At 41.9% G+C, this 27984-nt stretch overlaps 2 protein-coding genes across 8 annotated transcripts in view; both read right to left on the bottom strand.

Moving 5' to 3' along the window:
• Positions 1-154: 154 nt before the first annotated feature.
• Positions 155-5189, bottom strand: LOC126983046 (probable glutamate--tRNA ligase, mitochondrial). 4 transcript variants are annotated; one of them, XM_050835489.1, is made up of 9 exons: positions 4710-5189; positions 4387-4535; positions 3558-3988; positions 2535-2749; positions 1986-2205; positions 1631-1791; positions 1221-1402; positions 792-955; positions 155-285 (listed from the first exon to the last, which is right to left on the bottom strand). In XM_050835489.1, the coding sequence occupies exons 2-9, from the start codon at positions 4520-4522 to the stop codon at positions 184-186; spliced, it is 1611 nt and encodes a 536-aa protein (XP_050691446.1). In that variant the 5' UTR covers positions 4523-4535; positions 4710-5189; the 3' UTR covers positions 155-183. The 4 variants fall into 4 exon arrangements, with proteins under 4 accessions (XP_050691446.1, XP_050691447.1, XP_050691448.1 ...); XM_050835490.1 differs by having other exon boundaries at positions 4387-4523; XM_050835491.1 differs by having other exon boundaries at positions 4801-5189.
• Positions 5190-10809: 5620 nt separating this feature from the next.
• The window catches only part of LOC126983044 (synaptotagmin-14-like), a 63250-nt gene continuing 46075 nt past the window's right edge, over positions 10810-27984 (bottom strand). The window contains exons 3-10 of one of the 4 annotated variants that reach the window (XM_050835484.1): positions 25087-25326; positions 22226-22482; positions 21336-21509; positions 20834-20942; positions 20323-20480; positions 19849-20009; positions 18132-18291; positions 10810-17995 (exon numbers count right to left, since the gene is read on the bottom strand). In XM_050835484.1, the coding sequence (XP_050691441.1) occupies positions 17798-17995; positions 18132-18291; positions 19849-20009; positions 20323-20480; positions 20834-20942; positions 21336-21509; positions 22226-22482; positions 25087-25326 (1457 nt within the window). In that variant the 3' untranslated portion in view covers positions 10810-17797. The remainder of the gene's footprint in view (positions 17996-18131; positions 18292-19848; positions 20010-20322; positions 20481-20833; positions 20943-21335; positions 21510-22225; positions 22483-25086; positions 25327-27984) is intronic. The other 3 variants (XM_050835486.1, XM_050835485.1, XM_050835488.1) reach the window with 3 other exon arrangements.

The raw sequence follows: 27984 nt of genomic DNA, 5'->3' as shown, positions 1-27984 counted from the left end.
AGTTTTGTAGAGCAGGCTATTTTCTTCCGTTACAATCCAAACACAATCTATGGCAAAGACAGTTATACTCCACATTGCACAAGATTGTTAATAAACTATAGACAGTTGGAAGGGTACAAAGCATGAACCTCAAAATAAGGCATTAAACAATTAGCATAAACAATATTTTATTATAACAAAAAACTATGTATCACTGCTTGCTATGAGATGAGCAGCGTGTCTGATGCGCTCCAAGGCCGCATCCCGCCCCAGCACCGCCAGCATCTCCCCGACGGGTGGCCCCTCCTGTGCCAAAGAGGAGAAAAAGGTCACCTGAATTATTTTATTTATGACCTTGTGTGTTGAACTGAAGTGGAAATTACAGGCCCCCAGTGAGAGGAAGGACCATATTCATGCACATACAAAAGCACACTATTTTTCACTTTAAAATCTCAATACTAATAAAATCTCAAGTACTAAGGTAATGGAAGTTTTGAGACATAACTGTATCATAGATTAGACGAAGAAAGCAGATGACTGCATATCAGTGCCTATTAGAGGCTAGCTATTGCTATTACTATATTGCCATTAACCCATTGTCAACACATATCACTAGGGTGAGTCAAGACACTGAGTATGTATCAGTTGTATCCAGCAGAACTCTCCCTCAAGAGACCAATCACACACTCATTCATCAACACCTCATATAGTGGAGCTGCACATGGTGAAACACATCATGAAATTAAGACTTTTAATTTCAATGATGCAGCTGTTTCATCTAACCCACAAATTATTCTTAGCCATCAACTCACAGTTAGGCCGCTGACAGACATCCTCATAAGCTTCATGATGACAGGAGTCTTCAGCTTGTATTCCTTTCCAACACTTTTTACTAGTTTTACAATGTTTTCTTTAGTGAAAGAATCTGCATCTAGATCAGCAACAATGAGACCAGCAACTCTTTGCAATACATCCACTGAAAAGGAAAGAAATTATTGGCTTTCAAGCAGTCAATTAAAACTATGAACAAATGTTACTTTTGCTAGAATATAAGAATCTTTAAACTACCCTTTAAACAGATGAACTTATAGAGAAATACAAATACAAAAATAATATATCATTCAGCAAGCTATATCATAATTTCTGAAAGGTGAACAGAGAAAAGTAAAAATATATAGTTTTAAGTTGCAATACCATGAGAAATCTGAGATGACAAACATGGAGGTATTACGTTACAGTACCGTGAGAACATGCCATCGCTGGAAGTTCAGCAACAGGCAGCTGATCAGGAACCACCCACACGTAGGAAAAGGCTGGGTGCACAAGGTCCTGCAAGCATGTAATCCTCTCCTTGCTCCACTCCAGCACCTGCATGAGGTAGTCTGTGCCCAGCACCTTTTCCTGAGTCATGCTGGTGGACAATCTAGAAAACAGTAAACACTTTACAATTGAGTGTTTTCTCCCTTTAATACTGCATACATAACAACACCATCACCTAAGCTCTTCACTGGACAAATCACAGGCCAATATTATTGAAACAGATACATCTGAGGAATTATATACTGCCTCAAATAATATAAGTCAATGAAATTGCACTATACTATACTATTTCACATTTTAGAGAGAAAAAGCAATGACAAGAGAAACATACTTCTCCCCATATGTCTTCCTGAGGAGGTCTTTGAGCTGAGAGAGAATCACTTTGAGTTCTGTGGGATCCTCGAGGCATCTGTGAAGGTTCACTTGATTGTACTGATACAACTTCTCCTTATCCAGTCGACAAGAATTTTTGGTAATCCGGGACACCCTGAACTGAATTAAAGCTTGTGAGTAATTAAGGGAAGAGTGAACTATGGCAGTCTTAAAAATGAACAACTGAATATATTCATATCAGTGGGAAGCAGGATATGCAATGGTTGAGCATTGAAAGGTTCCTTCACTTTTTCCATCAATTCTCCTTCTTTCCTTTGCAAGTTGACCAGTAAAAAATACCAGAACTCCCTCACCTTCTTTATCAATTCCTCCACTGGTAACAGGAGTCTGCTGTCCCTGCCCTCAAACCCTCCACCAATGTCCGTCACAAAGTTGAGCACGGCCTCGGGGAAGTAACCGCTGGCACGGTAGTGTTCAATGTGGACGTCTCCTTGCCTCTTGGACAGCTTGGTGCCGTCCGTGTTAAGGATGAGAGGGAGGTGTCCAATGACAGGAGGACTCCATCCAAAAGCTCTGAAGGAGAAGGATGTTATTTCTCTCATGCTAGCTCAGTAACAAACACAAATAAAAAACATAAAACATAAAATATGAACTATATTTTGTAAAAATCTTAAAATACATTTTGACCACAACCTAAAATCAAACAAAGTGGTCAAGAAAAGATTTTTCATAACTTCTGCCTTAATAATAATGTTGTCCTGTTCTCTCTCCTCTTTCCTTAATGTCAGCTCAGCAGGCAACACATACTGTTATCAAATTCACCAACAAAGATGCATCACTATTTCACAATCCAGCCATATTCTTTCCCCTTGACTCACACTTATACACTGATCAACACTTACTTGTAAAGCTGGAGGTGCTTGGGTGTGGACACCTGCCACTCCACACCCCTCAGCACATGTGTGATGCCCATGAGGTGGTCGTCCACAACATTGGCAAAGTGGTAGGTTGGGTAGCCGTCAGTCTTCATGATCACTGGGTCCCCCTCCTGATCCACTCCACTGTTCAATACTGAACCATAAATTATGTCTTCAAAAGGTTCTTCCATTGCCTCTAGCTGCAAGGAATAAATAGAGGAATAGAATGCTAATGAAATTCTACATTACCATCCTTTAGAGTTCTGAATGGCATACTATATTAGTACTTGGGAAGATTCTTTGCATACTTATAAATTGGAAAACTTTAAAGTGATGTACCATTTTCACACATAGACAAGTTATTACATATATACACAACATATGTGGTTACAAAAAAAAAATCTACAATTATTATAAAACTGTTATTTCAAAATAGTAGTGTATGAACAGGGACTGAAGACTTTTCTGCCCTGGCCATCCTATTTACCAATCTATCTAAAGCACTGATGCCCTTGAGTGGGTGGCCATGACTAAGGAGTTCCCATTTTTTTCTGTCCAAACACTCCCTTTTTGCTACAGTCACACACAGCTCTCCATTTACCTCCCCTCCTAAGAATACTTCAATATCATCCAACTTACTGGTGGTCTCCCCACCACCCCTGCCCTCCAATTTGACTTTCATAAGCTCTCTTCACAAAATCACCATACTACATTCTCATAATCTGTCTTAACTGCCACAATGAAACTTGCTTTAAAATTCAACCCTTCCACATTGTACATGTACAGCTCTCATATCCATACTGCACCTCCTTTACATCCTTTAATTACTCCTATAATACCATCCCATTTTGTTGAACCACATGCTCTCCTCAACTAACTCATGGCTGAGCCATCCTCATGTGGGGAATTCCTGGAGGGAAGTTTACCAGTTTAATTCTTGGTAACTACATAATTTCAATATTCATATTAAATTATCATCATTGTCTCCAGAGCCAATAGATTTATTACCTTGAATCGTATACAGGACTCTGTTTGATTAGCCTCAAGTTCCTCAATATTGGCCGGTGAGAGGTGCCGACACCTGTTGTCATACCTCGGAACCTCATTTCTTCTCATGGCATCGTTACGCAGCCAATTCAGCCGCCTATTGGAACAGAAACACTTGTATGCTGTCCCATTCTCCAAGAGTCTTTTGACATATTCTTGGTAGATATGAAGTCGCTGGGACTGCATGTATGGGCCCACAGGCCCACCCACTTGAGGAGACTCATCCGGTGGTATTTTAGCCCATAACAACATTTCTTCAAGCTTCGTGCTGGCCTGAGGGACCAGCCGGCTCTGGTCAGTATCTTCAATCCGCAGAATAAACTTTCCGTTGTTGGACTTTGCGAAGAGGAAATTGTAGAGTGCCGTCCTCAAGCCTCCCAAGTGCAGGTAACCTGAGGTGGTGCAACAAGTGTGAAAGAAGTCACATAAAATAATCATCAAAGGAAAAAAATATACAGGAATATGCCACAAACAAATTGTTGTACAGACTTTGCTAAGTCATCAGATGAAGAGATGCTGCTAAGTCCATACTATTGAAACTGTAATGTCTCCATTGTGTTTAACTAACAACTAATGCCTTGTTTTCAGAGGGCAAGGGCCAGAAAGGGAACGACACTGTTGCAAAGAAATGATACTTCAGACAAATTTTCAAAATCTAATTAAAAATATTTCTATATAAACAACCACATTAATGTCATCTTGCAACACTCCTCTCCTTTTATTGGACTAAGAAATTCAAGTCCAGCAGGCATGTCACTTCTATGCTAACCATACGTCACTTTCACCTCACCTGTTGGACTTGGCGCAAACCGTACCCGCACTTCATCAAGGCTAAACGCTGACACCTGGAGCGACCTTGTGCACAGGTGTTGACGGGCTGTGTGGCGGCAGGCAGCAACACGCCCCCGCGCTGCCCGGAACAACATCCTGGAATGTGCTCTGAAATAATGATGCCGACAAAAAATTTTTCCATAACTGAATCCGACAATAATGACAAAACTTATTCATCGCCAACTAAAATCAGGGTTTGGGATATTATGGATTAGCAATGACGAATAACACAACAAAAATGAGTCAACCAGTAATGAGGTGGGTGTAATACTGGATAAATACCAGATCTTGGGGAGTGGAGGAGGAAGATGTTGGTTTTGAAAGGCTGTGATATCTAGCAGACCCAACTATTAGTGTCCAACGAGGTAATTACTGGAAGGTGATGTGGTCGGTGTGACGTGTTCCTCAGGCGGGGAATCGTGAGGTCAATGGTCCTGAGGCTAATTCCTTGGGTGACCCGGATGACAATGATAACATGGAGCTTATTGGAGATCAAGGAGGCTATGCAAATCTCCTTGGTTGGGGGTGATGTGTCAGGCTCCAGGCGGGTGTAGTGTCATCAGGTATTATCACCATTGGCCTCTTCCTTGGGTGTCGAGGTCTGACCGGTCGACCATCACCGCCTCAAGTTGTTCACCACTCCATCAGCAACATGTCGCTCGCTCCCCTTCCTAGGTCCTCCTCCTCTCGGTCCTCTCTTCTGTTTATTCACACACTGGTTTTCAATGGTGCTGTATTACTTAATTTTCCTCACTATGTGTTGTTGTGGCGCCGTTGGAGTGAAGGAATATTGCAGGGGCATGGTCTGGGCAGCGTTGCTAAATTGTCGTACTCATTGCACTGCATTTTCGTAGTTTCTGACCAATAACGAATGCAAAAACATACAAACAAACACCAATAAATAGGAGCTTTAACACTAACTTCAATTTTCTATCGTTATTTGTGTAGGTACGAGAGTTTGAGGTTTGAGAGTAATAAAGACGATGTGGTGAATACGATAATCTGGCAACGCTGGGTCTGGGCCGTGTAAACAAGGCGCCTGAGAGAGGGTCTGTGTCAAGCTGCTATAATGCTGAGGCGGCACCCCACCAAGATCGAGTTGAAGCTTGAGGACCTGCAGGAGCTGACCAACAAGCTGAAGGGCGAGGCCGAGGCGAAGAGGACCAGCGACAAGGTGGAGGTGGAGCCCCAGAAGACCAGGAAGGAGGTGATCGAGGAGCGCATCGGCTACAACCCCAGGCCAAGGCGACCCAACTAAGGTTTGTGTGTGTGTGTATGTGGGGGGCGTCTCTCTCTCTCTCTCTCTCTCTCTCTCCTTATTTTCCCTTATGGGGTTGGACGGGTTAATGAAGATGTAGCTGTCTTCATTTTTGTTTGGAGCTGGACTTTTCTGCCTCGAATGCCCTTCCTGCAGGCTATCCCAGGTTTTGGCTGAGGGCTTAGGTGGATGGCCTACCATGGCTACAAGCCCCACCTGCTCCACTTTGTAGTCAAGAGTTGTCCCTCAGCCAGGTGGATGATCTACCATGGCTACAAGCCCCACCCACCCAGGTTGGATTGGTGAATTGGCAGGGCGTGTCCACACATCGATGGGTCATGCACACAACACCTCTGGGGCTCCAACAAGCCTTGAGATCCTTCAGAGATTTAGTCTGGGACCACGAGGTCCCAGTTACCAAGGGTGCCACGAGGAGGCACTCTGGTCTTGAAATGGAAGAGGATTTATACACTCTGCCTTCATTTTGCTGGAACTATCTGGCGGCTGCAGCTGAAAACAAGAGATGACAGGCAATCTCCTACTTCACTACAGCACTAGACACATTCCCTGTCCTGCTGTGGAGACTTACCCTCTTAATTTTTATTATTCTTACATCTTTAAATACACCAAATCTTGATTGAAATACAGTCCCAATTATGGTACACTAAGTAATATACAGTGTTGGGCACCGCTAATCAAAAAGTTAGCTTCACTAACTGGTAATCCACTAACTAAAAAGTTAGCTTCCCTTACGCTGAACCGCTAAACTGATAAAGAAAGTATCAGGCAAACTTGCTCACTGTTGATACATACAAAGTGTCTATCATAATGTTAAATACTGGAAAGTAAGCCCTGACATATGGCTTGTTGGGTTGAGAGAGTTTAGCCAAGTTTCATGGTTTAGCACAGACAAACTTGTTGCTAGATAGTGCTTGAGTGCTTATTTGCCAGTCTATTCTCAAGAATGCTTATTCATCAAACAATGCTATAGAGTGCATTCATGCTCACACATACACAAAAACAGGAAATAAATTAATGTATCTGTTGCTAGAGGAAGGAAGGATAAAAAATAACTAGTGCCATATGCTTTTCCAGACACCAACATGCTGCCGACTCCAAGCCGATCCAGCCTGCCCTATCAAATACTGCTGTATCTCAATGGCTGGTACATGGTTGCTTTTATCCTTGTGGAGACACTGCTCCTTATCTTCAAAATGTCTATTCTTCCTTACCCTCCTGGAAACATCATAGCAGAGGTATTCCTCCTGGTTTTCTTTGGTGCTATTGAGTGGGTCAGGATATTTATGGGCAAAAAAGGAAACCTAACTGAAACACTCATGTCTGTAGTTCTTTCAATAATCTTCACAGCACCCTCTGTCCTTGCACTTCTGTACCTGCTATTGTGGCAAACATATGTGCTGAGGCTGGAGGTGATCATGGTGTCTTTTGGCCTTGTATTTGAAGGCGCTGAACTCCTATTTGCCTTACTAGCTGTGGTTACCATCAATAAGTCTGGGAAATCTGAGTTTTTATAATGACAGCCAATTTGCTCCTTTTTTTATTTTTATACTTATTTTCTATACTTTTATAGCCGATTGATTTTCACTGTCCATTTCTAAGCTCCCTCCTTGCTTGTGACTTAAGGGGAATGATTAACTCTAGTATAATGAAAATGCAACCACCTAATTTAATGTGTTTTGTTCATGTGTGTACAGTTAGAACACTTCAGACTTGACACATGGAGGTGACAGTTCTCTCAGCGGTGCTGGGGAACTTTTTTCATATAGATATGTTTGGATGTTTTGTAGAAAGATGTGGAAAAGAAACTCAGACTGTAACAGTGAAATAAATATGGATCCCATGAATAAGTGAATTTTAAATATGTACAAGCCTCAATTGATAGAGGAGGCATTTGATTTAGTGAGGTGGAGAAGGAAATCTTGTGGAACTATCAAAGCTGTGATTTATAAAAGGAAAATTGGCATGGATACAACAATAAGTAAATATACCCCCTCACACATTCACATGCAAAATACCATGTGAATAATAAAGACAAACTATTAGTGATATTTTATTATTCATTTGGTTAAAAATGCAAGACTCGGCAATTATCCCAAAATTAATCATCTGAGAAATGATAGGTTCAGAAATGCCCATTCCACTAATTAATTTTTACCTGTATGTCACACAGAATGCCCCAATATTGTTGAATGTTCTAGGAGTAATCTGTGACTTGGGTGACTTGTTCTGCCACCCAAGGGCAGGGACATCACCGTGCATCCCTGTGTGGTGGTGGCAATCACATCTCGTGGATCACCCCACCACCCCTGCAATGGGCACCCTGCCTACCTCTTACAGTGCACACCAAAAGGGTTATTCTGAATCTCAATTGTGGTACCACTTATGACAAAAATAACAATAATGAATTGTACACTAAATAAATATTACATGAGTATATGAAATTGGGAAGATTGTCTATAAATATACAAGGCAAACATAATATGATTGATCCTAAAGAGATCTCTTATTAAAGTGCTTGCTGTGGAATCTTTTCATATCATTTTTTTTGCCACCAAAATAGTCGTGTGTGAAACATAATAAATGGCACTCCTAACTTTACAATGGCTAAAAGTATGAGAAAAATATACAAAGTCATAACAACACACAAACAAGTATTGCATGAATAAACTTAGAAGTTAAATGAGGAAAGGTGAGGAAGTGAAGGAAGATGATGTCCCAATTGAACCTTACTTTATCCTCACAAACCATACGCTATGAGAAGTAATCATATCGTGTCAGTACACCGGGGAGGAAAAATGGAAGGAGACTATCAATGAATACAAGAATTATGTACAGAAATCAATATGTACATACACAAATAATATTCACCTATGTACGTATTGTCCAGCTGTTATAAGAAAGTCTAATAAACCAAAGTACACTATATGAGTTAACTTTTTTTTCAAACTTATCTCATTAGTATAGAGAAACCCTTTTCGCATAAAAAACTTTGCATTTTCACAACCTGTAAGTTCAGTGCACAGGAAAAAAACAAAAAACTATAATCAACTGTGAAACATTTCAAGGTCATTTCACATAATTGGTGATGCAGTTACACAGCTGCCTTTCATTTTCATCTAAAGCTGACTTGGGTAGTAATACATTTTTGCCAGAAAAAGAAAAAAATAACAGCTTATTACAGCTTCATCATAATAAGTGTGTCTGCAAGTGCATGATGTAAGTGATGTCACACATACTGTTGCACTTCAATAACTTTTCAATGATGACTAAGGACATTCCTTGACATGTCCAAAATCTTCTTGGAAACACATGTGCTTGCCACTTTATACTTTCATTTCATATTGATTGATATCCAAATCAACATAATTGCTTATGAAAAGCTACTATACTTTACTGTTGCCCTACAATAACTCATCTAGGACCGTCATGCCCCAGACACAATTAGTAATGTTTTGTATCTTACAAAGCGGCTTGCATGGAAGCCACGGCTGCCTCACCAAGTCACCTGTGTGGGAGTGTTGGGGGAGTCTTTTTAAGGTAGCTCAGTCTTATCCAGATGACTATTATTTATGTAACTGTTTGAATCAGGTTTTACAGTTGTGCTGTTCTTAAAATCTTAAAAATAGTGTAATATAAAACTGTTAACAACATTTTCTAGTTTTAAGTGTACAAACTTTTAACAATTTCATAATATATATTATGTATTCTGGGGAGGACAAAGTGGTAACTTTACCATACAAGAACTATCACCTCATGTACTGTGACACAAGTATATCACAAAGCCAATTATATTAACTCCTGAGTCACGTAAAAGCCACTCGTCACACCACGCTCAAGTTTTAGTTCAGGGAAAGTAATCATTGAACACTAACACTTAGAAACTCACAAGATCAGTGTCCTGAGAACTGCAGGGTCATTATATTGAGCACTGCATCAGGAACTGATCTTAAGGCTGTCACATACTAAGTGCATTGCCGACAACACAGCTGTATTTTCACCTGACGTCAAATGATGACTACAAGTTGTTCATGGTCATGGTAAACTTGAAAATCAGAATGAAATTCTTAGAGGTGTTGGCTGTAATGCTGTGTTGCTGGAAATACAGTGTTGTGTGACAGCGTCCTTAGTGAGCTTCTCTTACTGAGTAGTAAGAGGATGACATTTCCCGGTGGTGCTTTACCACCACCAGAGGTATACAACTGATGATTCAGAGATGTCAGGATTCAATATGCACTGCACCTGCAAGTATTGGGCAGGTGCTCACTTTCACTAACTTTATTATGACAGGTGTGCCACTAAGGAAAGGTATGTAATTCAGATAATTCTGTATTTATGGCTCATGAGTCAGCATGATCTAATGACCAGGTTAAGTAGCTACTCCAGTTTTCTCACTACAGTGCATTCAGCTAACTCTACTCAAGAACAGCCAGTTATATCTTGCTTAAAATCAATTAGTAACCTTAGTAAAAGTGCAAGTACTACTCTACCTTGTTGTGGAGGTCAACTAACAATGTTAAGTGCCAGGAATAATTATCTACATTCAGTCAGTGGCATAATTATCATTACAGTCATTTTGTCCACAAGTTTTGAGTGTGGCACAGAGCCATCCAGACTGATGGTCCCTCAAGCCCACTGTGTTATGCTTGGTGCACATTGTTCAATTGTTACGATGATAAAAAACAAAACATCAACCTCATACAAAAATATAAATTTAGAGCAAATTTTGTGAAAAAAAGTGAATTCATCCTATTTGACACCAATCGTCACCCTTGCATCATGACTGATTTGAAAATTGATTACTGCATGATTTAGTCGATTATGAAGCGAGTGGTTTGTGTACATTGAGGGGCATATGGTTAGATACACGGCTGTCACCTTCATTTTCCACAACCAATAGGTAGGAACATTTTCAGGTCTTTATACATGCACTCAAGTCACACTCTTACCCATACATACATGTATTTCCTCATTCACAAAAAAGATGCACGGGTGAGCTTTCACACATGCTCTTATCCTTCACAGACACTCATACACACACCATTCATTCTTCCTGTCACACATACAAATACAGATCTGCATATATTGTTAATGTACACAGATAAGCACTCATTAATGTTATATATTTGTCATCACACCTAAATCAATGCATTCATGAAGTCAGTATGATAATAATAGGCAACACTTGTGAAAATATAAACGAAAAACTAAATGTAAGTTGACATATTATACAGTTAGAGTGTTTATACAATAGTCAATCCATGGCCAATTAACATGGCAACTGCAGAGAAATGTGACCAAATGTGAGAACAGCATTATTGACTATTCTCAAGTCTGCCAGCATGCAGTACCTGAGAGAACTGAAATGCACCCTGTACACCCCTCAGCCTGTTCCTCAGGACCCCTGGGGTGAAGACTGCACATGGTTATCACTGGGAGCACTACACCACGTAATGAAAGAGTACAGCAACGGACTACAGATCACTGCTACTAAACCGTTTCCATATCACCGACATATGAATCAATAAACCTGCATAAGGACTTAAGAAATGGAAAACCTGCAGGTATTGCAAAGGTTTTGGATAATTTTTGGTATGTAGAATAGTTCTGTAGATTTTGAGAAATTAAAAAAAGTCTGCACTGCAAAGTCACAAGTTGAGAATGTTACTCTGATAATGTGGTCCTTGTTCAAGCTTGATCCAGGTACCTGAAGCAAACATTTGGCACCCGAAATATTCACAAGGCGCCCAAAGGCATATAATATGCTCCTGAAACAGGAGAAACCTCAAGGCGCTTAAAAGCAAGACCCGCAAGTGGGTAACACTGTTTTCCGACATTCCAATCTACTAACAGACAAACACAAACACAGACAATACACATATACAGGTCATCTAGTCACAGTGAAGGAGGGATTCAAACAGCTAACCAAAGCACCATCAGAAATAGTGAGAAAATGGGAGAGTAGTCCATCTCCAGTCATGACACACCAGGCCTGAGCGACCACTTGCGGCCTTCACACCCCAGACAGGAGGATATTATGCTATGTGAAGACCTAGCTTCACATTTCAGTATGTAAAGCAATAAGAGCCTATTGAATTTCTAGTATTTTGATTGAAAAAAACATGATGTGAAATCTGCTAATATGGAAGTTATTTGTTTTTTTTAATAAGTTACATTTTACAATCTGGTTCTTCCTCCAAGATTTGTGGTAAAGACAAGACAGAATTTTCTCATTTGCTAGCCTGACGGTGCAGAGGTCAGCCATAAAGTTTTGTGCAAGGTGTTTCTCACGGTCTGTTGACGTGCCATCACAACCTGGGAGTTGACCCAACCACAATGACAACACACAACCCCAGGACAGATTCTTCCGAGACCAACGCTGAAACCTTCGACAAATGTCCGACAAGAGTATAGTAATCACAACAGGGTCGCCACATGGCGTGGGAAAGCAAGAGGTTGGCTGATTAGAACTTCTTAAATATGTTTCTGAGAGTTCTGTCCCAATAGTCACAATCAACATCAATCAAAGGCCTGACCAATAAGGTGTTCATTCACTTCACTCTCAGGAGATGCATGACTTTCATTCAGCAAACTGATTGAAAAATGTTTCCATTAAGATTTTACAGAACATCAAATAAGATATACGAGTGAAGTCAGGCCAAACTTGAAAGTAATGATATATAACATTTTTAAGCTTTTCCTCCTACTTTGAGGCAAGTCAAATATTTTTTCATGGTAACCAACATCCGGCACACCTCAGTGCCACTTACTCAAGCAACACTGACACACTCCACCAACACCAACACCATCGCTTCCGGCCGTGAGGTTCCACAACCAACCAATGAAAGTCATCCAAGCCACTTTCAAAACACTGCTGCTGCTGCTGCTGCTGCCTACAATGATATACAATTCAAATTTCCAACAAACTAATTATATACTAACTATGACTTAGGTAACAACTTCAAAATAGTTTAATTTTCTCTGCTGCACTCGGTGATCCACGTAGTACTCTTACAAAAATAGATAACCACAGACCAACCAATCCCTTGGCTCTCAAAAGGAACATATATACAAACAAATTCAACAATTTTTATCCTTCAAAGAAAAAAATCCTGTCAATGAAATCAGATATTGGTGTGGTGAGGCAAACAATGAACCCACCCAGCATAAAGCATCCAAGATCACAAGGCTTTACATACTTAAGAGGAACAAAGTAAAAATAAAAAATGTTTTTGATATGTAGAAATTAAATGACTCAAACCACTATAAGATACTGGATATCAAAACTCAGCTGATAAACTCTCTCAAGAAAATAACTGTAACAATATAAAATTTCAGGGTGACTGTGTCAGTCTGTAAACCAGTCAGTTTACAACCACTGCACTTCACTGAGAAATTCTGAAAACAGATAAAATACTGCAGCATGCACAAACACAGATATATGGAATTGATATTAATACTTTTTTAAACTCTTCTATAAAACAACAAATTACACATAAACAGAGTGAGTGCGTAGCCTCACCCTAACATCCAACTTTTCAACACCAAAATGAAAGTTTCTTCCCTACACTCAAGTAGTCTCCATCGCACTAGTGAAGCCCAGATGCCAGAGTATGAGCGTGAAGATCACAGACTGGATCACTCCCAACACAAATACGCCAGTTTATTTATCAGTAGTTGCATTGAATGTTGCTATCAAGCTACTCAAGTATATCACGACATCTAGTTTCTAAGGTACCAACCATTCAAGAGACATTACAAACACGGGCACACAGGCACAAGGCCCACGAGATGTGCTTTTAATAACAGCTCAAACAGTATGGCATCACTGTCACGGGCCCATCACCAAGTCATTCCATTATCTGGCCACCCTGGTGCTCCACTTTGCAATGGTGGATCCTGGTGCACGCAGCGGAACAATGCCGACTCTTAATTAGCATCCATGTAAGAACCTAAAACAAAGAAATAGTTGCCTGAACATTCCTTGCATAAAGGTAGTGAAAACTTGTCAGTAATGTAAAGTTGAATTGTTGTGAATCAAACCGCTCTCAGTACTAGTCCCTCTTGGCCCGTCACCCCACACAGCATCTGGGGCCTTGTGAGCCTCGGCGGCATGGGGTTACCAAGGGTACAGGTAATGGCAACAAACTTGGTGCTGGGCATCAATTAAGCGTACTGGCGATGGGAGCAAGGGAGAGAAATGTGAACAGCGGTCAATATGTACATACACGATGTATATTTATATTTATATATGTATATGTATATGCCTCATACAGAGCATAAGTCTGTTCTAGCTAGATACTCCAACATATTTGAGGAATGTGTTGCAAAATGACGGTAAGTTGATATATGTACAGACTTATATTGAAATGTCAGTACAAAAATAAATCAACACTAGAAATGTACACTTTTTAAAGTAACAAGCACAAAAGATTTCCTCACAAGTACATGGAGCAGCCAGGAGGGTGTGGCGGGCCCGGTGCTTGCCTGCGTCCCTGCCTCACCTGCTCTCTGGGCGTTCCTCGGCACCCCCGTGGTGAGAGGGCGGTAGGCTCACCTCTACCCTAGCCTAGCAAAATCACGTGATTTTCTGAACTTTCCATCCATGCCAGACTACATCAAGCTGATTTTCTGCCACCACTATCTGTACCTCGATACATTTACTTGATTATCTCAGAGAAGCAACATGATTGCTCTGTCTTGCTACACGCAGGGATTGTTTCGTGTGCAGGTTACGATCCATTCTTTCAAAACACTGAGAGGAGTATAATATGCTTGTGTGTAACAGTAAGTTAACTAAAAGAACAAGTTGTATGCTTTTATGAAAAAAACTGTTATGCTCAGACTGTTGGTAAAATTTTAGTTAGAGCAATATATGAAACAAAAACTTCAAGTGCTCAGTTATGAAAATAAACCACAGGTAACAATAGCTTGTAAAAACAATTCTTCGTGGCAAACCGATGGTCAAGTAAGAATAACAGACGTCTGGCAACTCCACATTCGAGCAACAACATGGCATTCTAGTCTAAAGATAAATATTTTTCCCAGTTAAAGTTTGGAAACACCTATAAAATGTTATAATATATCAATGATTTAAAGCCAACAATATATCATCAGTCCTCGACATGATTATGTTGCCAGTGATTGTTTTGACTGACCTCCTACGACACAGCCTGTCCAACCCTAGCTCTGCACACACTGACAAAACCATTTTTTCTTATCCTCTTTGGTGCATTTAATTACTAGTTACAACAGTTTATCCATCTTTATAAAGCCTTTGATGATGTTCTCCTTTTTGAAATATTTTGTTGAATTAAAGTTAAAATAAACTGGAAACTACTGCTACTATTATGAACTGCTTCTCCTCATGTGACTGACAGAATAAAACCAAGCCATAAGAGACCTTGGTGCTGGAACTTTAAATAGATACTGGTATTCATTGTGAACACAAGTACTACAGCCAATACAACCTTCAAGACAGAACATTACAAATCCTCACCACCCCATTGATCTCACACCCAACAAGAGACAATGTGCAGTTCACTTGAAAATCACCAATGTTAGATGAACCAAACTGTTGATATATTACACTGTTTCAATTTATGACAGCCTAAAAAGGAAGTAAAAATCAATTGATAAAATTGCTCAGGCATTTCCAAGCCCTAAATGCATGCAAAAACAACACTGCAAGATTGCCTAGTTGAAAGAATGGGTGTTATCCACAGAGGATAATGAATCAGCAAAACTATGGATATTATGATGGTCTGAATTTTGAGGGTAGAGCGGGCAGCAAGAAAAGGGCTCATATACCGAGCCAGCACACCCCAGCAGTGTCTATGCTACACTGTAGCTCACTAAGATGACTAGTTGTTGTTTATGTTGGCCTTCAAGACAGGTTCAAATATGAAAGCAGAAATCTTGCTATACAATGACTGAATAAATCTTACAGGAGTACCACAGACTGCCAAGTATGTGTATACCACACAGGAGTCTTGATATCAAGCTGGAGGTGTAAGGCCACTACCATGCAGTACTGCTGACAGGACTCTCCACACACCAGGGAGGCTGAGGCTTGAGTAGACCTTTGGTGGATAAGCTGCATCTTAGCTCTACTTGTTTCTTTCTTCACTCGAGGCCTGTGTTGCCGTGTATCTCGAAGTGTGGCATGTCACAGTAACACTTTTAAACAAAACTTTTTATAATGATTTTGATGTTTGCATCATGATACATCTTACACATCAGAATGCTCCATCAACACACCTGATTGTCATCTTATTAACAGGCAAAGCAGAACACTGACTGTCCCTTGATGGTCTTATGTAACAACTGCTTGCAGTTTACCAACACAAATGAGCACAGAGCAATATAAGAAGGAAAGCCTAAAACAGTCTTAATAAAATATGCTGGAGAATAAAACTGTTCAAAGTCACCATCACTGATGTCAGTGAGCAATGCAAGATTCCAGACCACATCTTAAGCTTCCTTCCTTTGACCAGCTCTCCAAGGACTCTTCAATCAGCTCTCCATGGGCTGTGTGCCAATTTTTTTTCTGAATGATGCAAAAGGAGATATTGCCATATAGCTAGCTATTACATCCCACCATGTGTACACATTCTCATCAAATGTTACCAGTAACTATGTATGAGACAAACTGCAGTTGAGAAAGTTAATTGTCAGTATTCCACACTGGGAAACTATACACAATATGCTGCTGCTGCTGCTGTGCTTGCTACACTACTATCATACAGCAGAGGCAAGCACAATGGTCTATCACTAAGGTGTACAGAGCCCCAAGCCATTAGGACAAGGATACATTTCCATGGCATTCACAGAGAATATATGGGCAGAGTCCAGACAATGCATGAAAATATGCACCTAACGGGGCCATGGAATGGTTTGGCAGTTATAGTGGCCAAACCCATGAGTTAACAAAGCTGCCTTGACCAAGTGATGGGATTAGACACTCTTACCACAAAAGGTACAACTGTGTACACTCAACAAGGAACAAGTCTTCAGTCCCAGGGCCTGACTGGCTTGAGAAGATGACATTGACTCTTCAATACGGCACTTATCAAGAATATTTTCTGAGGCTGTATCTTTAGCATCCTGAAGTACAGGAAACAGTACAGTAACATTCCTAGTGAAATCAGTCTCACAGAAGTGGATACTTTTTTCTTTTATTAGAGTGTACACCTTTTAAGACCAAGACAACTCTGAGAGCAGCACAAAGAAAACTCACTGCATGGGAAGGCAATGAGCAAGACCAGAAACCAAACAGCACCCAGTCCGGGTTCATCCCCACTCGTTGTCATGGAAGGAAGGGCCGGCAGCACTCCGGCCAACCCTCTCCTACAGCTACATATGGCAGGCGAAGCACAACACTGAGAGGTACAGTAACAGGACGACAATGGAAAGGAGACCAGCTCCAACTTCGTACTTTACAAGCCTTCAGACTTCACATTCTGCACCAAAGACAATTCAAGGTCAGCTGAATACATATATTTTTGTCTAATTGCAATATATTCCAAACCTTCTTTCAGGTCAAGTACTAAAAGACTCAGCAACTTCCTACACTTTTGCAATGTCTCATAAAGAACTTGAGTGTTGCACATCACACCATGGCCGAGTAATTCTGCTGTGGCCTGCCAGACATCAACAACACACCAAACACATTAACACTAGAGCAGAGTCCACAGCACCACAGACTCTTCACCAACAACCCAAACCTCACAAAATATGCCAGACACCACTGACACAACACTCAGGCCAAAGAAACACAAGAAGAGAAATCTGAAACAGTGCAGATGAATGGCAAGGAAAAGTGACTGAGTGCAAGCCTTCAGAAAGAATGACCTGAAGATGCCAACAAGAACCACTTACAAACACATGGAGGCCACACAACCACAACTTAAGGAGAGACTCAAGGCGGTGAAGCCGAACTCTCACAAAGAAGCCTTCAATCTCTCCTCCACAGAGACCACAAATAATGGCAGCCAAAAGGTAGCATCAAAAACAACCTTATGTCCCCCTCAGCCGAATAATACAAGTACGTATACCAAACCATCGGAAAACGTAACAATACTTCACAAGCTACCTACGACTCGAGGAGGACGTGCCACCGACAAACTTGCTCTCCCCTCGAGTCTCTCATTTGGTTCCAGTGGGCGAGCTCCTCCTCCCCAGAGCTGTTCAGGCCAAGAGCGAACCAGCCAATCATGTCTTTCCTCTTCATGCTCCTCTTGGTGTACACTGAGGCCATCAGCGTAACATCAGGCAGCTGGAACAGTGCAACCTGGAATAAGGAATGTCAGTCAGTACATCATACCACTGACACCACCTCCAACACCACCATCATCACTATGCATATAAATAGTGGTGGAGAGAGTGAGAGAGGAAGAGAGAGAGGGAGGGGACAGACGGGCACTCACCTGGAACATGAACGTCTCCTTGAAGAGTGGGTTGGGCTGGCCACGGCGGACTGAGGTCTTGCTGTGTGCGATCTCCTGACCACTCGATGACATGAGGACCAACTTGACATAGGTATCGGGGGCCCGCGTGTTGGCTGAGTTCCTGAAATCATCACTGTTCCTGTAAACGACCGCACAGCCATTACCACCTCCTCCTACCTAACCTACAGCCCGTCAGGTGTGAGGGACCTGCTTATGGTGGCGGCAGGCCCGTCAGTCAGTCATTATTGAGAGGACTTGCTGGGTCTCTGAGTGAATTACTATGAGAAAGTCTTATGAATGGACTTCCCCAACCCCAGAGTGATTATTTCTATGTATCTGTGGCTCTAACCCCTTCGAGCTCTTCCCATTGTGGACTAGCTCTCAGAGGTTGGCTGCAGAAGTGTCTCTATTTCTCTCAGTTAATAGTTTCCTTTTTGCATCTCCAACAATCCTCCTCCTACTTCTCTACAAACTCCTCATTTCTATCAACCTGTCATACTGATGGTCTCTCCTGCCACCCTCTGTCTTTTTTTTTTAACAGCAAAGGAGACAGTTCAAACACACAAAAAAAAGAAAACAAAAATGAAAAAACAGCCCGCTACTTAAACACTACATAAAATCATCTTTCTGCTTTGTCATCCCCTAAATAAGTTACATTTCAGCCATGTTACTACTCTGCACTCCCTATCACCCCTATATATTACTACAACTCAACACATCTTTATTCCTCTCATAACACACCCCACCCCATCATGCAAACTTTCTTCTTAACCCGTAAGCTGCGGGACTGAGATTCTGAGTGCGTCGCCTAGTGCGGCTATATCAGCGAGAGATTGACCTTCAATAAATGATATCTAAGTTACATAAACGTGTCATAAATATTACAATACACATATCTGTAGCTCGAAATGTGTTGTATCCTGCATATTTCTTAGATTTTTCTATCACAAAAATGTTTTTCTGGCAGTATCTGAAGTCATGAAACTTTTTGGCGCCTGTTTGAAAAGCCCGCTTCCAGAAGGCTTACAGCAGCTTACCGCTCAGCCGCCCAGAAGGCGTACAGCAGTTTGCGGGTTAAGTAGCTCATCTGTACTTCACACTGCCTTACCTGTTGTGTCTCAAGCCATCATCATGTTTCTAGGCCATTGGTGAAGACTTGTCAAACTATCAAGACACCTCGCCACCCCAAACTGACCTCTCTTTTGGCTACTCTTTACTTATTACTTTTGTGGGAGCGGCGAGTAGCGGGCTTTTTTGTGTGTATGTGTGCTCTTTTTTTGCCCTTGAGCTGCTTCCTTTGATGTAAAAAAAAAAAATAAATAAATAAAATACTATACCTCAATCTCCCTCTCTACCTCCATGTGTCTGTGCATCAGTAACTGTTACCATACATTCACAGCAGCTGTCTTCACTAAGAATCCTTAATTCCTTCTAATATTGCCGATTGTCAAAGATATCCAGATTATCATAATTTACAAGTATTTTTATGATAATATTCTTAGGTGGGGCAACCTGATGTTAAAAAAAATATTAGACTTTCAGTGAAGGAAGCGTAATTGTCACTCAAAACAAGTCATAAAAAAAAAAAATAAAAAAAAAACATAACCTGACACCAACATAAACAACACTCCCACCCACACATGCAAAGCCTCCTGCAGTGCATCATCATCATCATCATCATCATCATCATCCTTACCTGAAGTGTGACCCCTTGATGACCTCCACCGCCAGCCTGCCCGTGGTGCCGTTGTAGGTGAGGCCGAGGAGCAGCTCTGGCACCCCGCTGTGCACTGAGTGGGTGGAGCCGGTGGAGTCGCTCCGAGTCAGGCTGCACACCTCCGTACGGCTCTCCGAACGCTGGAGGGAAGGGCACAGGGTTACCGCTGCTCCTCATTTTATTCATTTGCTTGCACTAACCTATACTTGATTTCCATTGTCTGTTACATATCGTTTGCCTTTACAGTTTCTGGCACATTTTTATTTCACAGTATTGTATCCTTTCTTTTCATGGCCCAAAGAGTAGCTTAAAACATGAATAAGTAGTTGGAGAGTTCTTTTAAGTTATGATTAGGAAATTAGTTTTACCAATCAATTTCAGTAAATACAAATACAGCTAGGTAAATACCCCCCCCCCACACACACACAAACACACAGATATTCAAGGACTCACAGCCAAGTTAGCACGAGGTTCCAGGGTGAGCCAAAAAGTATTCCCAAGAGTGAGGTTGATGGAGGCAAAGGGAACGATCACTTCTCCGAGCATCTTCTCCCGCCTCATGCGCTCACAGCCGTACAGTCGCAGTCGAACCCCAAGCTGCTGCACCTCCTCTGTGGGGGCGAGGAGAGGGAGAGTAAGAGGACATTTTACCTCTCCACTATCCTATGCTTTCCTTCTTTACATGCATATCAAAACTAAAGACCAATGGAAGATGGGAAACTATATCAGGGTCTGTGGTGTAGGACTCTCCGATGGATATGAGAAAAGGGCAAGTAATGAATAATTTTGCTTTTCTATTAACATACACCTTCCTCACTTCGACATACATACAAGTAAACAACCACAACCAATAAAAGGAGAGTTATCAAGGTTTATATGTGCATATGTCACTTTTGTGGGTGTGAGAAAAAGGGTGAGGAAGAGTTCAGGAACGATGAAACTGCAACAAAGAGACATCACCAACCTGGATTAACCTTGGTGAACACAAAAGCCTCGTTGAACTGTGGGTTTTCTCCCGGCCTGATGCGGGTCTTGTGTTTCTGCTTCCTGGCCGGGAGGAGGAGGACCCGAACCTGGCAAGGAGAGAGGTGTGAGAAGGATGGCAGTTGAGAGGAGAGTCATACAAGTAGAAGAATGGAGAGTCATACAAGTCATACAAGTAGAAGGATGGCAAGAAGAGAGGTGTGAGAAGGATGGCAGTTGAGAGGAGAGGCATACAAGTAGAAGAATGGAGAGTCATACAAGTCATACAAGTTATACAAGCAGAAGGATGGCAAGGAGGGAGGTGTGAGAAGGATGGCAGTTGAGAGGAGAGGCATACAAGTAGAAGAATGGAGAATCATACAAGTCATACAAGTTATACAAGCAGAAGGATGGCAAGGAGGGGGGTGTGAGAAGGATGGCAGTTGAGAGGAGAATCATACAAGCATACAAGTGACTCATGTGTTTTAACCTGCATATCTCACCTGTGTGCTCACCTGTGTGTTCGCTGCCCCGCCTCGTTCCTTGCTGGGGACTTCCTTGGCCTGGAGGATGTGCACCGTGAGTGTCCTGGTGGGCAGGTCGTAAGCAAAGCCCGCCTCAATGGTGCCGCACCTTACCAGCAGCGCCTCGCCCACCGTCCCATCCTCACGGCACTCCTGGTACAACGATGCAGGTGTTAGAAAATGTACATGAACTACAGCACATGAGTCAGAGGTGTTAGGGTATGTCTGCTAATTCATATTCCCAGTTTTATTTTTATTTATTTTTATTTATTTATTATTATTATTTTTTTTACAGCAAAGGAGACAGCACAAGGGCACACAAAAAAAGGAAACAATAAAAAAAGCCCGCTATGTAGTATTTGTATCAGGAAAAGAGAATCTGGGAAATTGAAGTGAAGTTAAAAATAATATAATATGTATGGCCATGTATGTACCAGGAAAGGAGACACTGGGAAATTTAAGTGATATTGAAAAGTAGATAACATTGCTAAAATAACAAATCAAACCCCATTTTAACAAGATTTAGTTGTGATATGTACCTCAGTTCGAAGGTTCAGTCTGTCTAGTCCACCTCAGTGATTAAATTTATGACAGGTGTGAATGGTAAGTGATGGAGGTGTTTTATTGTTTCTGATCAATGAATTAAAGAACCACATAGGCAAAACACTTTTCCTCTTTTTCTATCTTTTCCTTTCCCTTTTCCTCTTTTTCTATCTTTTCCTTTCCCTCTTCCTCTCTTTTACCTTCTTCTTTTTCCTTTCTCCCACCCTCTCCCTCTTCCTCTCTCTCACCCAGCTCTTTTCCTCACCCTCTTCCTCTCCCTCACCCTCTCCTTTTCCTCTCCCTCACCCCCTCCCTCGCCCCCTCACCTGGTGGTAAGTTCCGTCATAGGGAGAGCGGCCGGGGGACATCTGCCTATACGCCCGGGGGTCCCTGTGTCGTAGCGCCCGGTGGGTCAGAAGGTCATCGTCGCCGCTAGTGGTGGAGCCCGAGGAGGAGGCGGATGAGGAGGTGACGCCCACCCCCACAGGCTCCTCCTCGCCTGAGACGCCTGCACGGCCTTTCTCAGCGAGGGAGATGAGGTCGGCATTAGCATCACAACCCGAGAAGGTGGTGTCGCCGCGACCTGTGGGGTGAGTGAGGTGCCTGTGTGTCTGGTGCTGCTACAAGTGGCCATGAGGCTGCTGCTGCTACTGATACACACTACAATGATTCTACTACAAGCACCCTTACCGTGGGCATTACTGCTACATAATCTCTACTACAACTACTACTACTACTACTACTACTTTTACTGTTACCACCACTACTACAGTTACTACATGTTGCATAATCTCTTCTAACCTAAACAATACTTCATTCATGAGTAGATCATTGTACAGTGAGACTTTATTTCTTCAATGGTTCACTCATCATCAACTTTGTATATGTATGTCTGTGTCTCTTGTTCATCAAAAGCTGTTCACCACTCAATCCTGGAGGGTGGCTCTCAGGTTCTAGTTAAAACCACTAAGTGTGCAGCAGCTAGATTTTTCAGGAGGTGCAATATACTACAGTGATTCTTTGCAGTGTGTTTTGGTGATTTTCTAGTGTGAACAAAGTGGTTGAGGATCCTGGTTCTGTGCTGGCAGAGGCTGGGAAGTGTGAGCAATCCGCACTCCCATCTATCACTCTATTAGTCCAAGCGCCACCCGAGAATTAAATTCATTGAAGAGCATTGTCATGTTAAAGGGGATGGGCCCGGCTGAGAGGCTGCCAGGAGTGGTGCTGTGTTCCCCTTCCAGCCCAGACACTGCTACACGCCACAGGGGACACAAACTCGTTCTTAAAGCACCACATGACTGAATCACTAAATATTCTAGTGAAAGTAAAGTTAAACAGCATGAGTCTCCACCTTTCATAACTCTTAAGAAGTTAAATGAATATTACCCCAGCCTCATCATGCTACATAAAGCAAGAGAAAACCAACAGCACCATCCCTCATAATTGCTGCTCATTAGTATCATTGCCTCAAGCCATTATTTTATGTTTTAGTTTCACAGTCCAAACATCATATTCTTAAGTCTGTGAGGAACTTTATGTGGCTAGGAATTGTAGTTTTAACCTGGTAGCTGCGGCGATCGTGTTTCTTAAAGGCCCCTCTAAGCGAGAAAAATGAGAAAAAATCATCACTCACACAAACCATTTCATAATATATATCAATGCATTTGTGATCAGTTTATGCATCATCTATTTTGGGGGGTCTTTATCATGACAAAAATTTGGCCCGTCGCTGATACACGGTGAAGTCACAAATTTGGCCCGTCGCTGCTACTGGGTTAATCTAATATTTGTCCGTAACTATGTACCTAGCTTATTTTTCAGACTTTATAAATATGTATCGCAACTGTTTCCATTATAGTTTAACAATACAGCTGTTACTATGAACTATGCTGTACAATGACATGCCCACCACCAATAGCATGCCCGGCTAGGAAATACATAACTACTACAATTACCACCACTACAGCCACAACAGTTACTATGAGGCTGCTACAGTGACATGCCTATTGTACTAACTGCATGCAAGACAAGGAAATACAATGGAATAATTATATAATCACTGATATATCAAACACAGAGCAACAAAGAGACCTCCATCACTTGCCCCAAGACTCATCTCATTTACCCATTTCCTACTTCCTCCATTTCCCATTTCCCAATTTTCTATTTTCCCCATTTTCCCATTTTGCTATTTCCCTACTTCCCATTTCCTATTATCCCCCATTTTCCTCATTTTCCCATTTTGCTATTTCCCTACTTCCCATTTCCTATTTTCCCCATTTTCCCATTTTACTATTTCCCTACTTCCCATTTCCTATTTTCCCAATTTTCCCCATTTCCCTATTTTCCTCACTTTCCCATTTCCCATTTCTTCCATCTTCCACATTTCCTCATCTCCAAATTCCTATTCTTCCCATTTTCCACTTCCTATTTTCCCCACTTTCCTATTTCCTATTTTTTCCATTTTCTAATTTTCTCCATATCCCCATTTTACTATTTTACCCACATTCCCATTCCCCATTTCCCAATTACTATTCTCCCCACTTTACTATTTATGATTTTCCTACATCCCCATTTTCTCAATTTCCCCCACTTCCCATTTCCTATTTTCCCATTTTACCCATTCCCCATATTTCCCATTTTCTCCATTTTCCCCCTTACCCATTTCTTATTTTCCCCATATTCCCATTTTCTATTTCCCATTTTCCAATCTACACACCTATTTCCTATTTCCCCATTTCCCATTTCTTATTTTCCTTACTCTCCATATACCATTTTCCCCCAGTTTCACTTTTCCCATTCTCCCCATTTCCCCATTCTCTTTTTCCTCGTTTCCCCATTTCCCACACTTCCCATTTTCTCACCAACCTCAAGACTCATCTGATGACATGACCCCATTTGCCTATTTCCCCACATCTTCATTACCCATTTCCCCATTTGCCATCTTCCCCATCCCCCATTTCCCATTTCCCATTGTCTTCACTTTTTTCCCTTCCCCAATTTCTTATCTACAATACCCTATATTTTCCCCATTTCCCCATTTCCTCACCTCCCATTCTCCCATTTCCCCATATCTACAATCTCCTATATTTTCCCCGTTCCCCCATTTCCTCACTTCCCATTCTCCCATTTCCCCATCTCAACAGTCCCCTATATATTCCCCATTTTCCCCATTCCCCAGACTCACCCGTAGAAGTGACCCCATTCTCCGGCGCCGAGTACTGGGAAGGCGACCTCGCTGGCCCGAACTGGTGGTAGTTGTGGTGGCCGTAGTGGTTGTAGGCGTGGTAGGCCGAGTTGTGGGCGGCGTGGGGGTGGTGATTGTCGCGGAGGCCCGAAGGAAAGCTCTTGGAGGACGAGAGACGCTTGGCCGCCTCCTCCTCGCTGTCGCTGGAGCTCTCACCTTCGCCATAGTTGTAAGCAGCACCTGCAGAGGGTTTAACATGAGGTAGTGTTGATAGATTCAGGTTCATATACTATACCTACATGTGTATTGTATATATATAAAAAAAAAAACGTCATAGGTTGCTAAGGTAACACACATCTCCTCCTCCACCTCCTCTTCCTCTTCCTCCTGCTGTTCTCCCTCTCCATGGGTAACACACATCTTCTCCTCTTCCTCCTGCTGTTCTCCCTCTCCATGGGTAACACACATCTCCTCCTCTTCCTCCTCCTCCTCCTCCTCCTCTTCCTCCTGCTGTTCTCCCTCTCCATGAGTAACACACATCTCCTCCTCCTCCTCCTCCTCCTCCTCCTCTTCCTCCTGCTGTTCTCCCTCTAACCCCTCTCCCTTTCACCTCATCTTCCTTCCTTCCTTCCTACTTGCTTGCCAGATTTGAATTTCATGGAGGAGGAGGAGGAGGAGGATAATAAAACAGTCGTATAATCACATTCTGCCCTGCCTGGGGGTTGGGATGGCATGTTCCTCCATTCTCCCTTGTTGTTTACCTGCAACTACAATAAACTATCAATCAATCAATCAATCGTACCGGGCTTCCATTATAACTGTTTCCTCAGGCCATAGAAATGATTAAACGGATTTCCATGGGTGGTTTTTTCCATTAAGATGCATAGGTCCGATAAAAATATCAATAGGATCACAAAACAGTGGGAAAAAAATAAAGCAGAGAGAGAGAGAGAGAGAGAGAGAGAGAGAGAGAAAGGCGAGAGGGTACGTGCAACAGGAAAAAGATTGCTCCACACACTCTAAACATCATCATGACACACACACACACACACACACACACACACACACACACACACACACACACAGAAACAAACACTAAGCATTCCCCCCCCCCCCCGCAAAAAAAGTAGGCCTATTATTTTAAGTGTTTCAGACAGACATGAAAAAAAAAAAAATGAAACCACCCGTCAAACTAAAACTAAAAGTACGTCTACATCTTAGGAAAACAACAACAACAACAACAACAACAACGCCTTCTGTCGTCTTATCAGTGAATCGTTGACTGACACTCGAGGCGGCAACGACAAGAGAGAGAGAGAGAGAGAGAGAGAGAGAGAGAGCGTAGCATTCCTCCAAACACTTTTTTTCTCTTTCTATGTCTTTCCTGCGCCTCGGAGGAAGAGAAAGCTCTGTTAAAATCAATAACAGAGAACATTGCGTCTTCTTGCTTCGTTCATTTACATGCGATAGGTTTTGCGAATCCTCTGAAGGGCGCGCGGGAACTCTGCTCACATGACGCAATTGTTTTTACCACACTCGTAACACCAGCACATTAATTGAATATCGTAGGTGGCTAATAATCATCCATCTATCTATCTATCTATCTGTGTAACTATCTATCTTAGGTCCACATGTCAGTCTATCTCTCTACCCATCTCTCTATCTATCTGTTTATCTATCAACCAATCGTTCTATCTATCTTTCATCTTTCTATTAGTCTCTCTCTATCAGTCTATCTATTTACCTATTTATCTATCTATCTATCTTTCATCTTTCTATCAATCTATCTCTATCAGTATATTTATCTATCTATCTATCTATCTATCTATCTACATACCTATCTACCTGTCAATCAGTTAATCAATCAATCAAACTCTCTATTCCTTCGTATACTTCGCTACCTACCACCCTCTCTATTCCTCTACATGTCTACCTTTGTTTACCTTTAAGAACTGAACATCTTAATCCCTCCAGTCCTGGTATCCCTTCCCTCCACCTGGCTCACCAGTCCCCCGCCCACGCCAGGCAGCTCAAGGCCACCACCACCTCCGCCTCGCACAATAATGCATTCCTGAGCCTCGCGTGCATGTGGGTGTGCATGTGTGTGTGTGTGTTTGTGTGTGTGTGTGTGTGTGTGTGTGTGTGTGTGTGTGTGTGTGTGTGTGTGTGTGTGTGTGTGTGTGTGTGTGTGTGTGTGTGTGTGTGTGTGTGTGTGTGTGTGTGTGTGTGTGTGTCCGTGAATTTTGCTTGTCCCCAATGACCTTCACCTCTGCTCTATTCTCTCTCTCTCTCTCTCTCTCTCTCTCTCTCTCTCTCTCTCTCTCTCTCCGCAACTCAAGCGATATGAAATTTCATCACAAAGAAGCACTCCGTTTTTGCGTCGTTTCTTTACCTGCGTCACTCCTGTTAATTAGCGGAGGAAAGGTGAGAACAAGGGAAACCAGGTGAGTGAACCTTGAGATATTAAATACGCATGTGAATGGCAAGAAAAAATACATGGAGAAGAAAGGAAAAAAAGAGGGAAAATATTGCACGAGGTCAAGAGAAAATGCGAGGAGACAAAACGGTGAGAACAAGACAACCAAAGGAAAGTCAAATACGAATAAATGAAAAAAAAATGGAGGAAAAATGAGAAAATAACTTGAGATAACAAAGAAGAGATGAAAAAAAACCACGGAGGGAAATAAGGAACGCAAAGGTGTGAAGGAAAGGTCGATGTAATAGTAAGGTGTTTCATGAAGGTGTAACGGAAAGGTGTGTAAATTGAAGGTGTGATAATAAAAGGTGCAAATCAAAGGTGTATTGTAGATGTGTGGTGTTAGACTGCATAGGTAAAGTAAAGGTGAAGTGAGAAGCGATGAAGATGGAGATTTAGCATTGCGTGTCTCTTCAAATATT

This window comes from Eriocheir sinensis, chromosome 52 (genome assembly GCF_024679095.1).
Source record: "Eriocheir sinensis breed Jianghai 21 chromosome 52, ASM2467909v1, whole genome shotgun sequence".
Lineage (NCBI taxonomy): Eukaryota > Metazoa > Arthropoda > Malacostraca > Decapoda > Varunidae > Eriocheir > Eriocheir sinensis.
This window is presented reverse-complemented; position numbering and strand designations above follow the sequence as displayed.

What these genes read in the sequence shown, in the direction of transcription:
- LOC126983046 (XM_050835489.1), bottom strand. Translation starts at nt 4,522, where the DNA reads ATGTTGTTCCGGGCAGCGCGGGGGCGTGTTGCTGCCTGCCGCCACACA. An exon ending in AAGCACCTCCAGCTTTACAA is followed by an intron (nt 2,206 to 2,534) that starts GTAAGTGTTGAT and finishes CTTCTCCTTCAG; the next exon opens with AGCTTTTGGATGGAGTCCTC. An exon ending in AGCGATGGCATGTTCTCACG is followed by an intron (nt 956 to 1,220) that starts GTACTGTAACGT and finishes TTTCCTTTTCAG; the next exon opens with TGGATGTATTGCAAAGAGTT.